General features: G+C 34.4%; 1 protein-coding gene across 1 annotated transcript in view; it reads left to right on the top strand.

Moving 5' to 3' along the window:
- The window catches only part of MYT1L (myelin transcription factor 1 like), a 327281-nt gene extending 308309 nt beyond the window's left edge, over positions 1–18972 (top strand). The window contains exons 16-22 of the mRNA XM_063314010.1: positions 734–796; positions 3958–4041; positions 8070–8291; positions 13454–13545; positions 15118–15221; positions 15655–15798; positions 16128–18972. Coding sequence (XP_063170080.1) covers positions 734–796; positions 3958–4041; positions 8070–8291; positions 13454–13545; positions 15118–15221; positions 15655–15798; positions 16128–16268 — 850 coding nt within the window. The 3' untranslated portion in view covers positions 16269–18972. The remainder of the gene's footprint in view (positions 1–733; positions 797–3957; positions 4042–8069; positions 8292–13453; positions 13546–15117; positions 15222–15654; positions 15799–16127) is intronic.
- Positions 18973–19269: the final 297 nt, after the last annotated feature.

The following is a 19269-nucleotide window of genomic DNA, read 5'->3' as shown; positions in this document are numbered from 1 at the left end:
AGTCATAAAGTTCTACAGTAAGATACTACTGTATACTATGCAATTTCTAGATATTTTCGACGCTATAAAAGTAGGTAACAATCTGAGATGTAAACTGTAATTTTTAAGTACTGTAAATACAAATTTTGGCTTTTGTCACAAGAGGGCAGTATCTGTATTTTAGATACACTTTATTCCATGAATATTACTTTCAATTTGTTAAAATATTTCCTATGGCTAAAAAGAATTAGCCTATTTAATTGATAGCATTCGTTATCTGATAGTACTTATTTTGATGTAATCACCTACATGATACCATATCTAATCATTATTACATTAATATCAGTATAGTTCTTGGGTTTTGCTGGTGAATGTTCAGTAGCTACAGGAGTAGTACTTGTGTGCTATTGTAAGATTTTGTGGAATTTCTTTTTCCTCTATGGTTTCAGAGATTTTAGCTGAGAAGGTAAAGACTACTATAGCATCAGGGATTAGCACAGAACAAGCAAATGGAAAATAGCAACTATAGCAAATGGGAGATGGGCCCACTGAGAATATGCTCCTAATGGGTATTTAAATCTACAGCCAGTAATGGGTGATCTAGAAATGAATCTTTTTCCATTTTAATTAATAAAAATCAAAGATATTTACAAGAGTAAATATAAGTTTAAAATAATAACAAACATTTGATATGCAAACTTTTAATTTTTCTTGTTCAATTAATATTATTGTTGTTGTTACTTCTGTATTTTAGGTGTCCAACCCCTGGTTGTGATGGCTCTGGACACATTACCGGGAATTATGCTTCACATCGAAGGTATGTACAAAAATGGAAATTCTTTATGATGGCAGTTTTCAAGAAAAGGACACTAATAGCAGGCAATTTCAAGTTATCACATCCCTTTCCTACAATTACTGCACTTAAAATAAACTCACAACAGATACAATATAGCAATTAAGGTCATTATAACAATGATTAAATCTCCAAAACAATTCAGTATTCAGTTCCAAACAATTAATTACCCTATAAACAATTAAACTCTAATATGATAGCATTAAATCAAAATCACAAATAATTTACCTACCTAGCAAAAATTACTATAAATTAAGATGCCAGTATAATAGGTTCTTAAATGCTACATATTCCCACATCAGTCAGATAAAGAAAAAAAAAAATCAGCCAAATTAAAATGCAATATAGATTTTAAAGTGCCTGAGTCAGAAGTAGATGATAAGGTAAATCTTTCCATCAGTTAGGTATCAATAATCAGCAGCCTGTTCCATAAGAGTACCAAGTAGAGAATATAGCAATCATAATTCATACAAATACCAATATGGAAATGTATAGGTGAAAGTGTAATTAGAGGTTAATTGAGGGGCTACATACATTAAGTCCAGGTTTTTCCAAAAACCAGATTGCTAATTATTAAAAAAACAAAGAAAGAATAGGAATTTATGGGCAGTTTTCTAAGTGGCAAGAACTAAGAAATCCTTAAGAATTAATGTTGGGACCAGTGCCTTTTAACTTCTACATACATTACTTTGACTTAGCAATAAAGAGTGAGCTGGCTATATTTGCAGATAAAACTAACTGGGCAGTGGAAACCAGACATGATTGTGAAGAGCTCCAGAAGTGTCTCTTTAAAACTGGGTGAATGGTCAACCAAATGGAAAATGTAGTTCCATACACACACACACACACAAACTGATTACAGATTGGACTCCCACACACATGCAAACACATAGTGATGGGGTCTGGAAAGAAAATGTTAGGATTATAGTGGAAAATCCAGTAAAGATGTCGACTCAGTGTGCAGCAGTGTTAAAAGACAAGTCACTGCTAGGGATCATTAGGAAAACAGACTGAAAATGAAATTGCAAACCTTCTAATGTTCTTATACAAATAGATGTTACATCTGCATCTAACATACCTTGTAAATTCTGGTTGCTACATTTGAAAAGCGCAAAAGGCAAACAGAATGATCAGAGGTCTCAAACACTTGCTTTATGACAAAAGGCTAGTACATTTCGGACTCCATAGGTTAGAAAAAAGGCAACTGAGGATAGATATGATCAAGAACATAGAGATTGTGGACAGGAAAAAGTTTTGTACTTTCTCAAAACATGAGGAACTTCAGCCATTTGATGAAGCTAACTGGAAGGAGCTTTAGAACAGACAAAAGAAAATGTTTTTTTCAGGCAGTGAATAATTTACCGATGGAATTCATAAGATAAGATGATGGCCACTAACTTGGATTCTTTCAAAGATTGGATAAATTCATGGAGAACAGATCTATCCAAGGCTATAAGTCTTGAGAGTCAATGTTATCTCTAGGTTGGAGGCAGCATGTCTCCAAACATCAGTTGCAGGAGGACCACGGCAGGAGTAAGGTATATGTCCCTCTCTTGCTTATGAGGACCCCGCAGCTTCAGGTTAGCCACTACAAGAAACAAATCTTGGAGTAAGGTGAGCCATGGCCTGAGCTGGCATTGCTGTTCTTACGTTCTTGTTATTTTTTTTAAAATCCATAGGTCTAAAGAAAGCTTCTACCAATTGACTCATACTCCAAAGAGACTTCACTACACTTCATTAGACATATCTGGCTTGCTGTTGAGTCTTTCTTGATCCCATTTGTCTGAAGGAGCCAAATATGAATTTATAGACCTGCCTTATTTATACCATTCATAAAAATTATTTGCTACACTCATTCATTAGTGGTTAGGAGAGGCAAGCAGTCATTCTGCATGTGACTCAGGCCTTTAGGAATTCCGATTATTACGTCTAAAATCAAGAGCTTCTTATAAGCTAAGTCTGTACATTTTTATGTATTGTGGGGCTACAAGTAAAAATAGTGTTTCTGGGTCAGATAATAATATGTATGAAATATATTTATCTCCACTCAGCATCATTTGTAATATTGTACAGATGTCACATAAAAGGATACGCATTCCTAGACATGGAAGCGTTTAACACAGATGCTGTTTTGGGTAGCAGATTTCTGGTTCATGTCATGTGTGGTACCTTTCTAAGTTATTTGCTCATTTTATAAACAGTAGGCTTTTTATATTATCTTAACCATGTACAAGACATATGTGGAAGGGAACTTAAATTATACTTGCTGACTCCACTAGATTCTCCACAAAATACATTGACTACACCTGTAAGCAAAGAGGCTTACAGGCATAGCCCTGTAGTTTATATGAATATGGACTATGAGCATCTGTATTTTGCTTGGAATTGGATTATACCTACAGCTTCAATACAGTTGCTCAGGTACAGCCAACATGCAGAGATTGGTTGAAGTGGCATGTTGAAAGGGTTTATTTGGATTGCCATGAAATCCTTGCATCCCTAGATATGGAAGATTGACATAGATGATGCAGGTCCTTGTGTATGAGAAGCCCAATTTAACTTTGATGTAAGAAACATAAAACAAGTACTAGGAATACATTTTGAATTCATAGCAGTGATGAATATTTATTTAGAAGTAAATTTCTTTTATCAGGGTCAGGATAGAGGCTGGCATTAGTGAAAAAATACATTTACAGTGCATTTTTTTTACTTTGTGTTTTAGAGATGCAAGTTGTTGGCAAAGAAGGAATACTTCACAACCCTAGAAGAATGTGATTCAATTATATTAACTTCAAACTGTACATATCTTTCAGATTTTCTTGACTCAGAGTCCTCTGAAGATCAGCACTGTTCTCACTTGAGATTTCATTAAAAAGACTTTTAATGCATAGCTATTCTTTTCTTGTTACTCTTAGACCTGAGCCTATATTCACATCTAATGAAAGATGGATTCCCTCTTGTGGTTGATTCTTGCCACTGCTCCTTCATTTTAAAAATTAGTAAACACTTGAAATCAAAGATAGAAAGAACTTAGCCTCCATGTTGTTTTTATAGAATGTGCATTTCTTTAGAAAGCTGTTGATTATGTTTAGAAATAAAGAATTCCATTGGTTTTCCTTACTCAGCCTTTCTGGTTGTCCACGAGCAAAGAAAAGTGGGATTAGAATAGTACAAAGTAAAGAAGACAAGGAAGATCAAGAGCCAATTAGGTAAGTATGGATCTGTATATGTGATATATTCAGCTACATCTTCTGCTCTTTTCTTCTTAAGTAAATAGTTGAATGGTAATGTCCCCCCCCCCATGTGTATGTAAATTTTGGTTAAAATTAGTTGTTTTTAAGTCTATGTATCTATATCAATATATAGCCCCTTCCCAAGAGCTTTGACCAGCTAGTTTGTTCAATTTCTTATCAAATAATTCTTCCAAATAATAAGCAAGAGAATGACCCAGGGAAAGCCAGAAAAAAATTGTTTTTGGTGAAGAAATGTAACCCATTGGAATATTACCCATTAGCCCAGTGTACTCACGGATGTTTCATCCCTGGTCATGGGAGGAAGTTTGAAGAAAGCTTTCTTTTGTCATAAGCAACAGCAAGAAGCTATTCTGGATCAAAGCCATTTTTATATACAAATGTTTGCATACCATTTGTCATCCTCCACACACACATACATACCTTTTTGTTGTTGTTGTTGTCCAGGAAGGATTTTTATAATGCAGCAATTACAAAAGTACTATTAAAAATACAGTGGGAAAGAGAAATATTTGAAATGGGAGTGCTTTTTGTTTTGTTTTTTTCAGTAGTTTTTAGATAGCAGAATACTGAAAACTAAAATTACATCAGTATTGTAGTTCTCAGTGCAATCCTAATTACTAGGGCTATGCTCTGATTCAGAATGAGCCCTGAATGTGATGCAGAATAGATTGATTTGGGGCATCTTTTTACTTATCTGAAGCAAGACATCTTACTATACAAATTACTCCACAGAGCATCACATGAACTCCAATATGTAGTTCAAGAGCTCAACCTGGAAAAGGCAGGATGTCATGTGCACACACAGAAAGCAAACAGACAGACAAAAAGGCAGGGGGGCGGTAAAATAGACCTTGGTGAAAAGGGGGAAATACAGGGTTCAACTGTTCTACCCTCAAATCAGTGCATCCTTATGACTGGTTACTCCAGCTGAACTGTTTTGGAGGTGGAAAGGGGAATAAATGTGCATATATACACAGTCATTGCTATCAGACTTCATTGCTGTTCAGATACGCTTTTTTAGAATTCCTCATCTCTCCCCATTTTTCCTTGAACTTCATTCAGTCAATTTGTTTATTCTATCTCTTTCATTTCTTCTATCTTATTTCAACATGGATGCTAAATTTGAGATGGGTGGCTATATAAATTGAAATAATAAATAAATAAATAATGTTTAGTTACTTCCTCCTCTCTCATTCAGTAATTTATTGTGTTATATAAGCTTCTTTTTAATTGTACAAATAAATGTAATGTGTTGTTATTTATGTCTCTTCTTTGTGTCTTTTTTCAGTCCCTAAGCAATGTTGTCCCACCATCCCATATTTAATAGGGAATGTCACCCCACTACTTTTTTTTTCAGTTGTCTTATACTTTATTTCTGTCCTGCATCATTCAAAATACACATGTTAATTCCTAAGGAGAAAGTGGAAGTCATGTCTGACTCTTATTGTAAGGAAAAGTCACACTTCATGCCCATAAAAGCAAATAGCCAGTATTTAGCAATAGTATTGGCTAGGTGTCTAGAAAGTTGCAGTGACGGGAATAATGGTCCTGCCACCATTACCACCCCTAGTCCAACAGTGGTTTCAACTGAAGGAGGGAAAGCTCTTCTATGGCAAGCGTGGAAGTAGTAGTGGCTGGTGTTTGCAGCAAAAGAGGATTTTCTACAGTATTATGACGACTATGTCATGATTTCTTGGATCCATATCTAGTGATGTACTTGGTTTTCCTAAAAGTTAACCCCTTACTCTCCAACTTTCCCAATCTTTCACAGTAAGCACCAGCCAACCACCACTCTTGTGCCACTGCTGATGCCTCTTCTGTTTTTTCCACCTTGTATTCCTTTGAATTCCTTTTCCATTCTGTCTCATTTTGGTTTATTTTGTCAAGTGCCTACTTTTGCCAAGAGCTAGGCCCTTCTCAATAGCTTCTGCCTCCTGTCTAGCCTGCTTTTGCCCAGACCCAGTCTACTTGGCTGTCATACTACAAGTCACTGTTCCAGTGTCAGCCTGCCTACTCAGTAGAATGTATTAGGAGTATACTCTGTTCAAGGGAAATTGTTTTTCATTGCTGCTTCACTTTCTTCTGTTTAAAATTTCTCTTTGTATGACTTCAGTGCAGTAATAGTGGTCAAGCTACAATAATTCTATCTATCCATCCATCCATCCATCTATCCAGAAGGGGGGGGGGTTTCCTTAAAAGTTTCACTGAATTTCTTTGCCCTGTTTCTGCCTACATTTTCTAGTGTGTGTTGCAGGGTTCTGCTTGAAGGTTTTTACTCTCCTACTTCTGAAGGAACAATGAAATATTCTGAATAAGTACAGTAAAGGTATAGCCAGCAGCACTAAGTACATAGAAAGTTGTGTCACAATGAGACATGGGAATTGCTGCTGCCTATTTTCCCTCTATTTCTTAGCAGAGTACAATTGGCTAAGCTGAAAGAAAGGAACACACAGTGCCAAAATGCACTTCATGAGTTATGAAAGAGGGCAGAATTACAGAAATGTGATGATGGCACTTCAGTCATATGGGCACTTAGGTGAATGATGCTTTCAGAGTGGAAAGCTACTACAGCAATGTTTACTTCTCTTATTCAGCTTCCATTCATTTCATTCATTTCTATAGTAGTTTGATTTCTTTTAACACTCGTCCTCCAAAAGCCACTCAGCGCCTGATCTCAGTAAAGAATATATGAGGAAAGAACATGACATCTGAAACCATATTAACAGTGCTGCATAGTTTCTGAGCATTGGATCACAACACAGTGCTACGATGAAATATCAGTCTAGTTTCTTCCTTTATAATTTCCCCAGGGCTTTTGAGATGTCAGCTACTGATTGGGCAGTGCGGGGGAAATGACCTAAGAAAACAGGGATAAACAGGGCAAGGACAGTTCTCATTCAGATTGTGCAGGCAATGCTTACTGGAATCTCTGAGAACACAGTAGGAGTACTTTGAACAAGCATTTGTACAGTTGAATGTAAAGAAATTAAAATAGGGGGTCTGATGTCAAAGTTAGGTCAAGTTACACTCAGAGTAAGGTTGTCTCTCTGACTTTGCAGATCCTTGCCACCTAAAGGAGCAGCCAGGAGAGTATCAACAAGGGGCTTTGGGGAAGCATGCCCATCTTTCTCACTCTTCTTCCTTCTACAACCAGTCAACCTGTTCCATCTCTCACTAGACACTTGGAGCTTTTAAGTTTGCACAATCATGTGCAACTTGATAGAGTCAGATGGAGTGTGAGGAGCAACATGGTTGTTTTGCCAGAGGACCAGCCTAACCAGAGTCAGCCATCTTCTAGTGGTTTGGCTCACTCACTTTCTCAGGCAAAGGATAGAGGAAAGAAAAAAATGCACTAATAGTAACAAACAGACTATGGATTTCCCAAATAATTCTCCAGAACTGAATATCTGTTGGGACAAACTACCCCTAGAGTGTCACTTTCTGTGCTGAGGTTACAGTTTCATAGTGGATTGGGCACTCCTTGTACAAGCAAGGAGACCATATTCATGGGGTGCTGATTCATAAATATTGTATTTGTTGTCTTCTTATTTAGAAAAGCAGTTACTAGATTTGACATTCCCTATGGAATGCCAAAAAATAAAAAAATACAAACAATCTATATTTGCTGTAAGTGAAAAATATGGATCTTATTACTAAGTACTATAGCTTGTTTACTATCTATTAGCCAGAAAGGAGCAAATCTGCTTCCACAATAACAGAATTTTTCTAGATTGATGGTATAACATTCCAGTATATGTACATTGCTTTTACCTAGTTTATTAAGGTTATTTCTTAATTCCATGAACATCTTTTACATTTGCGTTGCATTTCTTGGTTGGTATTCTTATTGTTTTGTTTTGTTTTTAAACCATAAAGCATGATTGTTCTTTTTTTTATGTGAGATTTATTTTGACTTTGTTGTAGAGGCTGCCAGGTATATGATGGCAAGACAGTAAAGTTAATTTCATCTATCTGCTATCCAGATGTCCAGTTCCTGGTTGTGATGGTCAGGGTCATATAACTGGGAAATATGCATCTCATCGTAGTGCATCAGGGTGCCCTCTTGCTACTAAAAGGCAAAAGGATGGGTATCTGAATGGCTCCCAGTTTTCTTGGAAGTCAGTGAAGACAGAAGGTATGTCATGTCCAACTCCGGGATGTGATGGCTCTGGACATGTCAGCGGTAGCTTTCTTACACATAGGAGGTGAGTAACAGCTCTGTCTGTCTGTCTGTCTGTCTGTCTGTCTGTCTGTCTGTCTATCTATCTATCTATCTATCTATCTATCTATCTATCTATCGTTCCTATGTGTATTTTTGGAAATAAGCATGAATCATATTGGTTACAGTACACATGCATAATAATGTTTTAACAGTTACTTGTTTTGTGTGGCATAGTTGATCAAGAGTTCTAGATAAGTTGATAAAAATTGCCATTTCATACTTGTGGTTTAGTCAGGAGAATGAGTTTTAAACTGAGTCTGTCATAACAACACCCTAACTCTGGTATTGCTTACATATAACAAATTAACAATAAAGTTCCACATTGTGAACTTTCCATCTGGTATGGCTGTAGAGAGCAGAGGACTCTACTATGTATTAAGATCCCATTCACTTCAGTTGAGGGGCAGATTTATGAACAATAAACTGTAACATTTAGGAATTTTAAGATCTGCATTCTTAATTTTAAGATCTGCATTGTGAAATATTCTTGTTGTTATAGAAAGTTTCAATATAGAAGGATAAATCTATTATTATTGCATTGTCCTACCACTAAAGAAAGAATTATTTCATCTCCCAGTACCTGTTTTTCTGAAAATAATATTTACAGTATGTTAAGTGGGCAACTTGTCAGTTTATAAATTTATTTTTGAAATAGGTCACATTGTTCAAGTGGGAAAATATGGAAAAAAGAAATTGTTAATTCTTTCTGTAGAGGCATAATAAGTGATGCTAAATATTTATAATTTGTAATGGCTTAATTAAAAAATTACTTAAAGCTAAAAAACTTACTAGTATTCTTATCAATATTTTTCTGTCCATGAACTATACAAAATTAGCCATGAAATATTATCCAACTTTCTTTATGAGTAAATAAATGCAAGTACGTGAGAGTTGTATACTTTATTTATTTAAATATTTTATATTGCTTTCTACCAAAAAGCAATCAAAGCAGTTATTCTAATGCCTTTAGAAATATGACTCTCTATGGGGGGGACTCTTCTGAAAATACCCAGATTTTATCTGAAAACATCAAAATCTATTGAGAATTGATGATCTTATAAAATGCTGCCATCTTAAAAACTAATATTTTTTATTTAATTTTGGGAAATAAAATAAAATCTAGGGATGTGACAGATGCCCTAGTAAAGGGCATTCAGAGGTATAATCGTTTCTTTATGAACACAGGGAAAATTAAGTGAATAGAATTCCCCAGAAATTATTCACCCTAACTGTAATGATTTTTTCCCATATCAATTTTAAATTGTTCTCTCACACAGAAAGTCACACTCAATAATTTTTATTTTTCACACACACACACACACAGAGACAGAGACTTGCTTCATGAAGAAAACAGTTGGTGTAATGGCTCTCTACTATCAGGCTTTAGGTACGTTGGTAATTTAGACTTTAAACTATTCCCAGGGAAAAGTACCTAAGGGAGTTGTGTGGCAAAGAGATCTATATCTGAGAATTTTACAAAGATTCACTAAACTAAAAACCCTAGATTTCTTTGGAGAAAAGATGGATATTAAACCAATGTTCGTTAGTAAGGCTAATATAATCCACTTTATTATTTTGGGATGTATCACACTTTGGTACTTTTTTTATCTCACTTTTTTGGGAAGTTTTCTGTGATGAATTAATTAGCATAATAAGAGGTGATGTTTAACAGGAAGAGTTTTAAAAAGAGTTGGGTTTTTTTATTAATGGGAGAAGATAGCTTATATCATGACAGATATATAGTGATGCTGACAAAGTTCACTGACATCAGTGCCTGAAATAAAGTGCAGAAATTTGTCTCAAAGGAGAAACAATAATGGGAACTCCTAAATTCTTCTCCAGCTTGAATTGAAAGTCTGATCTATCTTCTATGGAAAGCTGATTCTGGATGGACAGAAGCAAGAGAATCCCCTGTGGGATGGGATTTTGCCCCCAATCTTTTCAAATGTACTCTCTGAACAAAAGAATAGGATATTTAAGAATCCCTGTGTTTAAGAAGATGCTCTGAAGAGTCACTTTTGGTAAAACAGGCTTGAAAAATTATTCATATTTTCCTAAACTTGTAAAAAGAACATATGTCATTTCCAAGATAACCTGAGGTGAATGGGGAGCAGCTTGTCAATCATTCTAAATCATAATAATTAACCCTTTGTTCTGTGCTCTAAATTTTATAGAAAAAAAGCCTAACAATTTAAAATAAGCAATAAACACTGTTTACAATATATGTTCCCATCACATTATCTTCTTTCAGGATAAACAACATTGTGCAAATTGCAGAAAAAGAGCATGCAGTAATAAGCAGAAAAAAATTAAAATTAGGAGATAAGGCAAAAGAAAAGGAACACTAACTAGTTGATACCAATACTATTCATTATACAGTACTTCTCCATATTTTCGATCAAATCATCCTTGATTCATCACATCCATACATCAATTCATGTATTGTGTTTTGTTCTCTAAATTGTTACCTCTCCATCCAACCCTAACTTTCTCAGTCTTCCCTTTCCTCTCAATCCATTCACTCTTCCTTTGTATATTTGTATTGTCATTTGATCCTTATTAATTCCCTATATTAACCAAACCACCTCAACATCTTTTTTTTTGTACTGGTCATTCTTTTTTTGTATTCAATCTACATTCATTCAGTGCCTAATAATTCCTGAACCTCTCTCTTCTTCCTTTACCATACTCATTTCTTAAGTAATCTAGACTCACTGACACACCTCTCACTGCTGTATAATACAGTAAGCAGAAGCATTTTATTAAACTGAGAACTTAATAAAATGCTTCTTTCAAGCACAACTACCTTGATTTTTTCTGTATTAATTTTCAAGTCTATACTCCTCATTTTCCCATATATTCTATCTGACATTTTCTGCAGATCATTAATATTATCAGCCAACAGATGCTGTGCATCTTTCCTTCCAAATAATCCCTCTATAGTTTTTATATGCACTTTTGTTACTTTTCCCTTTATATAAGGGAATAGTAATAGCACTCTTCCAATTGTCAGGCACATATGCTGTCATCACATTAAACTAGTCATACAGCCACTCCATCACTTCCTTATTCCTCCATCTCTACTTGTAACTTTACCATTTTTCAACATATTACGGCATTTACATCTTTTCATTATTTTTTTTTTCCTTGGGCTGTAACATTTTGTAGTATTAATTTCATTTTTAGTCTTCAATATATCATTCTGAAATGAATCTCTAGAATACTGTACTCCTTCCAGCATTCAGCTTCATCCAAAATAATTTCAACACTTTTATTCTTGGTTCCATTCACTCTGCTGGAGGCACCTTTTTTAGCTGTTTTCACCCACTCCCCAAACACTGTTTAATTTCCATTAAAATTAATCTTCATTTATTCTGCCACTTTTATTCTTAGCTATTCTTTATCCTTTGATTATATTCTTTGCTTTGTCTATACATGTCATACTATACCTTTCTCTTAACTTCATTCTTTGCAGCATTTTTGTATATGCATTTTTTTCCTTATCCACCACCTCTTTCACTTCATCATTACACCAAACATCTTTTTTCATATGTCCCATTAGTTGCAATTCCACATACTTCTTTGGCAATCTGTAACAAATTCTTAAGTCTGTTCCAATAGGCTTCCATTCCATTCTTCCCTGCACCCACTTTCCAGTCATTCAGTTCAGAGATTAATCTAATAATTTTTCATATTGGCTTGTAGTTTCTTTTCTTGAAGTCCATCTACTTTCACCCTTGTTTCTTTCACTTTTCCTTCTCATCCATGTCCAATTTTAACCAAGATCCACCCTTAAAACTACCAACAAATAGTCTGTCCCACATTCAGAATCTTCATTAATTCTCTTAATTAATTAATTCTCTTAATCTTTCATCATAAACCAAATCAATCATGCTTTTAGATTAATATGTGCACAGATCTTTTTTCTAAGCAAATAGACACAACAAATGGTGTTTCATATTCATGGAGCAATATACCTTTGTTTACATATGAAATGATCAGCTACTTTCTATTGTATTAGTCCAAAAACTTACTAGAATTTTAATACTTTTTCGGGAGTAATCCAGTGTCCAAAGCAGTAGACTCTATTTATGCGCCTGCATTTAAACCAATTAAGTGGCCTGATAGTATTAAGGGAATGAAATCAAGTTAATTATCAATGGGGGGGAAATAGTATAAATTGTATGTATGTGTGTGTATGTGTATGTATGTATGTATGTGTGTATATAACTTCTTTGAGATAATAATCAAGCTGTTAATATTCTTTGGAAATATATGCCTTGGAGACAGTTTCAATAAGCCTACTATTTATTAGTTTTATTGACATGGAAAATATTTTCTAATTATACTGACAGCAGACAACTACACCTAGCCTACCTTGGCTGATCTTAGAAAAGCTGAGCAGGGTTGCAACCAACTGATACTTGGGTGGGATACTTTATTCAAGGGGAATAAAGAGTAAAAAAATACATATACCCCAGAAAACTATAGTAAACCACTTCCATGTCCTTGCCAAGAAGACCAGGAGTTGAGTGTGATTTCATGGAGCCTTCATATTTTCATCTTTATTTAGACAAGGTTTATATCGTATCAGAATGTAATTGATGAACCTGGCTATCATAGCATTTCACTGCTTAAAAATAAGTCATTTTTTTCCATAATAGCAACTGCTGTTCTAAGTGCCAGATGCATTTTAATGATAAAATTATATTAACACTAATCTTCAGTTTTAACGTTTCGCTTTGTATATCCTAGAAGACCTGTAAGTTGGTTCAGTAACAACAAGCTTCTATCTAGTGAAGAACAGACAGGCTTTAGGTATAAAATAATGTATTAGGTACTATATGGCAGTATATAATGTTTCTGAACAATTCCAATCTTTTTTTTCTTAGCTTCTACATTTTCCCATGTTAATTTTTATATTATAGTGAATATATATATTATTTGTGCATGCAAATAGGAACAGAATATTAAATATAGAAGACAACTTGTCTGAGAAGAATTCATTTTCATTTTCGGAAAGCAGCATCTTATTAATGATAGTTGGGAGAGAGTTTCTTCTAAAGCTGTTTCCATGGTAGCTTTAGCTGACAGATTTATAATCAAGGGCCAATTAATAGCTCTTTCCTTGCTTATTGTCTACAGTCTTTCAGGATGCCCCAGAGCTACATCAGCAATGAAGAGAGCAAAGCTGTCGGGAGAACAAATGCTTACAATAAAGCAACGGGCTAGTAATGGTAAATAGTAAATGGTTCTGGATTAAATGACATTGAAACCTTATTTCATGACTGTGGCATTAATTTACTCATTATGATAATATTATGGAGTCCTTTTAACACAGTTTTTGAAAACCTAAGATGTCAGAAGTACAGTATATGAATCTGCTGCTGCTGTTACAACTTTATCAGCTCCAGTCTGTGTTCCTGTTTTGGTCTGGGTTGAATTAGTAAAGCAAAACTCTCAGCTGAAGACTGTTCTGGCCACATTTTTTTCAGAAGCAAATCTCACTGTGTTCAAGAAATTGTATAAAAGATGCACCTGCATTTCACTCTTAAGTTCTGTAGGCTACCAGAAGCACCAATTTCATCTCTAGCTAGTTTGACAGTGTATTTAATTGCCTTAGCAATTTCATAATGTATGGCCAAATGATTAGATAGATGTAATTATATATATATATATATATATACACACACACACATACACACACACACATACATACATACACACGCACACACACATACTGTGTGTATATATATTCCTCTGAGAGCCACTTTGAGATAATTTTTATCCTGAAATATTTAAAAGACATCTAAAACAATTTGATAACTTTAACACAGTTCAGATTTGTTAAAGAAAACAATTTTAGAACAGTTAAAATAATACAGCAATAAGGAATTAAGATTATTCCTCTTATAGCAAGAACTTCAAATTTTAAAAAATGTAATGCAGTTTATAAAATGATTAAATTTAGAGAAATTGAGGTAGAGACAGAACATTTTATGTCTTTACAATATGGATTGTGAATTCGTTAAAAATGTATGTATGTATGTATGTAATTGAAAAAACATAACCAGAAAAAAATGAAGGTTCTAAAAGGTATAGAAGAAAGTATTTCTGTTAAAAAACCAAGGACCATTTGAGTTCTATTTGCCCCCAATTTCTTTGCTCACAGAAATGGTTGCAACTGTCTCCCAATACTACTTTCTCAATTGGATCTCATGTGCAACCATAGGGTGAAATTCCTAGTTACACGAAGGCATGCACTCTGTCATGAATTGGCCAGATTCATATACAATAACATTCCCATATTCCCACACTGCTAACACTCCATAATTGGTTGGAGTATGGCAGCATGAAAATAAATAAAGTAAATACATCACACCAAGTCTTATGTCATCCTCCAGTTTGGGGCAAACTTATTACATAATTCTTAAGTGTAATGCCTATACTTTGATTTAAGTGTCAAGTGTTCTTGTAGAATTATTATTGTTATTCATACATGAGGAGAGAAAAGCCTCACTTTTATCTAAACTACTTCTTCAAAAAGAGAGGGAAATACACGGGGATAAGTGAGAGAAAAACAGTGAGTTGCCGATACCTGTATAGTGCAATTGCCCTGCCACTTTCGCAGTATTCTATGACATTCCAGGTGACAGGGTTTCTCAGCATTTTCATCTTTTTTTCTTTCCATGTAAAAGGAATGGAATAGCTACATGATATATTTTGGTACTACTACAGGTTGTCCATCCTCAGCTGTTTTACAGACGTTTATAACTTCTTTCTTTGAATGTCTCCTTTTCTTTGAACAGGAATAGAAAATGACGAAGAAATTAAACAGTTAGACGAAGAAATAAAAGAGCTAAATGAATCCAACTCCCAGATGGAAGCTGATATGATTAAACTTCGAACTCAGGTAACAGTTTTGCAAAGCCCTAAATTCAGTGGGTTTCCATGTCAGACAGACAGACAGACAGACATAGATAGATATAGATGCGCGTGCGCACAGACACACACACAAACACACAACAGAGGCCCACACATACCCCCCCAAGACACATGCATGAATGGGATGCTCCTGCAGAGAAGATGCAACTTTTTGGAAATTTCTCCTTGCCCTGTAGCCCCCTGAGAAGCTTTTCAGATGGAGAAAATGCTTCTAAACTTACTTGGCAAACATCGCTTCTCCCTCTTTCTTCAGCATGAGCATTACTGGGTTTCATTTCTGTCTGTGAAGGAATGGGGTCCATTACAGCATACTCTGGATGCAACATAATATTATTGACCTAAAATAATTATTTGCTTTAAAAATATCATGTTTTACATTGTGCAATCATATATTCTTTTAGATTACCACAATGGAAAGCAACCTGAAGACAATAGAAGAAGAAAACAAAGTAATTGAACAACAAAATGAGTCTCTCCTTCATGAATTGGCCAATTTGAGCCAATCTTTAATTCATAGTCTAGCTAATATCCAGCTACCGCATATGGTAAGTGATTGAAGGCTCAAATAAGGAATTAGGCAGTCTCCTTCACCTCATACAGTAGATGTCTTTTTGTTTTTATGTTTATGACTCCCCAAGCAGATGGAGGTTTGCGATATCATCCCTGAAACCATAAAGATAAATTTAACTGCTTAAAAAGAAATGGTGGGCCAAATCCGATGTCTCCTGTAAAATTAAGTAAGCTTTGAACTAGGCCTTTTTAATGTATTAAGAAAATGGTGTCAATGTGCTGTGATAGATTATTTTGCATAAATGAATATACAAAAAAAAAGCAATTAGAAGTTGTATATGAACTACTATTTAATATCTCGTAGGAACCAATCAATGAACAAAATTTTGATGCTTACGTGACCACTTTGACGGACATGTATACAAATCAAGATCGTTATCAGAGTCCAGAAAATAAAGCCCTACTGGAAAATATAAAGCAGGCTGTGAGAGGAATTCAGGTGTGAACAGCTGCTATAGTGGTGAAAAATCTTACCTTTAAAAAAAAAAAGATGCCTCTTGTTTTTTGCTGCTGTAATTTACCAGAAAGTGTTATATATTTCTTTCTGTTTAAAACAGTGTTATGCTCACAAGACTTCATAATAATTTTATGTCTTGCTTTAAAAATAGTAATTGCAGAATAGTTTTTTGAATACATTCACATTTTGTACGTTTTCATATAAGCTGACATAGTGTGATATGCCATGTAATGTTTATAGCTGCTAATGTATGCACATTTTGGGGTAAATATATTTCTGAAGAGGTAAGCTGATCAAAATAAAGAGTGTAAATTCTTTTTAATGCTTTAGTGATTAAATGTTTTAGTATTTTGAACTGAAATGGACAAAAAGAAAAAAAGGGAAAAAATGCTTTGAATGACAATGTTGCAGACTCCAGCCACTTTTTAAACACTCTCATTTTGTCCCATTGCTGGAAGATTTTATGGGATTTAAGAAATACATTTTGTGTGCATATTGTTTCATAGCAAAAATTGGTTGCAAAAATGCTTTATTTTTTAACAATGCCTGAAAATATTGTGTGACTTTTGTTTTCAGAGGATGGTATGTGGTGGGGGCAATAAAAAAATGGGGGGTTTTAAAATTAAAACAAAGGGCATGAATTAGATGTGAAATGTAAAAGGAGCAATTTATTGTAAGACAACATCAAGCCATGGAAATTTGACAGAAGATTCAAAGCACTTTTTAATTAACTTCTAAGCATTACTTGGTATGAATATGGGAACTTCCACAATGACAGGAACTCTTATCAGAGGTGGACTTCGGGAAGATTTCAACTTTACTTTTCAAATTCACTTTGGAGTCAACATCCTTTATCTCTCCAGAACTCTTAAGAGTGTCCATCTGAGTTATCTGTTAAAGCAATGTAGTTGATCATTTCATTAAGTCCAGTCTTTCCTTTTTCAGGCGAAAGGCAATTGTTTAAAAGAAATATTGCCTGTAAAAAAGAAGAGGTTTTCATTTAGGAGGTAACTCCCAAACGTTGTCCTTACAGCAGTTGCGACCAGGATTCATTGCTACTTTGCCTAGGAAATGGAATGTAGTTCAGCAAATCTGATCGTTTCACTTTCTTCCCTTTTTCCTGTTTATGTTCTGCTTTTTTGTTGGAGTACAATCATTCATAATTGTAGCATTTCCATATGCTATCTATTGGTTCTACTGTTACCTATTGCAAAAAAATGAATGCAATCAAAAAAAATTTAATGTAACTAAATATACTTTGGCACTTTTTTGCTTTAAATTGCATCATTTCAAGCTAAAAACGTATTGTACTTTTCAAATTTGATTGTTATTTCTTCAAAATAACTGCACTAAATGTATGCATAAGACCACTTTTCTTGAGATATTTTTGTTTATCATTTAATAGTAGTAATTCAGATGGTGTGTTGTGTTTGTCAGATGTTGAATTAATTTCAATTTGATAGCATATCTTTTCCTTCCATGTCTTGATGTTATGCAGAAAAGTACAAAAGTACTTTAAAAAATTTTGTTATGAAAAAAGATGGGTTTTGTAAAAAAAATAATAATAATAAAATAAAATATTTTTAGCAGAACAGGACTTACAGGGTCATTGTCCCCACAATGTGCCAGTTGACTATTTGCACTTACCTTGCCCTATATATCCATACGGAGGTGTGCAATTTCTTGTGTCATTAGCTTTGTGACACTAAATTTGAACAAATTAGAGTGGAAGCCAGTGTGGCTAATCCAATCATATTGCTAAGGGGAGACTACAGGGATCTCACAACAAATATTCTGATACAATACTCAACCTCGGTATATATATATGTATAAATATATGTATATCCCAGCGGCACTTTATACTATTCACTGTACAAAAAGCTTACAGTTTTCCACAAGGACTTTAATACCTAGCTGGGAGAAGATGATGTAATTACTTTGGGGCTCTGCAGTATCTTCTCTGTACAGTGCCCTCCTTTCTGTTGTGCTATTAGTTGTAGCTGCCATGCTCAGAATTGCCTTTTTGAGAGCTGAAGCAAGGTGCTTGATATTCACCTTCTGCCATATATATTGTACTTTGGCCCTAGCCTCCTTCGAGGGCTCTCATTGTTCATAACGGCATATGCATTTTCCACGGCATTGTGTCTGCAGCTTCTTTGCCAATATAGTAACGCTTTCCGTAGAGTAATAGATAGTATCAGTTTTGGATTCTTATTGTTATCACCTATGTACAATGGAAAAGGGATTTTAAGCACAAATCCGCGCTCCTCATCTAATGTTGGTACATAATATCAAATCAAAAGTTATCTGTGACTATTATATAGGGATCACAAAAGTGTCACATATTAGAATGCTGACATTTCATCTGAACTTATTGTGAGTCATCAGAGTTTATTTATTCTAACTTATTGTTCAATTTCATTTCTAAGTTTAATTTAAGTGATCATTTATTAAGACAGAATTTTGTATAAACTACTTATTGTGCTCTCTGTGAAACTGAGGTTTGATTTATTTTTGTACTACACGGCATGGGTTTGTTGACATTTTAATTTTGCTATAAATGTGTGAAATCACAAGTTGCTGTGATAACTTCATTTTTAAATTGTGAAATTTGTACAAATTTTGTCATGCTGGATGTGAACACATCTTACTCTAAATAAATAAATAAAAATGTGTTGCCACATTTGTAGCACAGCTGTTCTCTGGTTAATTGTCACCTTTCATATTTCATCTAAAGTAGTAACAGCTTCTGTATGCCATGGCCCCTTTTTCCATTTTCATCTATGAGATGGTTTTACGCTTTTTTCATTGTTTAACCAAATTCTTCTTTGCTTAAGCAGAACTGCTTTTCTTAAAAGCAATTAAAAACCATCCAGTTAGTCAATAAAACCTAAATTTTCAAAATTTCAGTTGTTTAAATCAGAATTGTTCACATGTACAGTTACTTCTTGCCACGCTTCTTTTTAAAAACATTCCCATGATTTATGGG

Source organism: Candoia aspera, chromosome 1 (genome assembly GCF_035149785.1).
Source record: "Candoia aspera isolate rCanAsp1 chromosome 1, rCanAsp1.hap2, whole genome shotgun sequence".
Taxonomy (NCBI): Eukaryota; Metazoa; Chordata; class Lepidosauria; order Squamata; family Boidae; genus Candoia; species Candoia aspera.
This window is presented reverse-complemented; position numbering and strand designations above follow the sequence as displayed.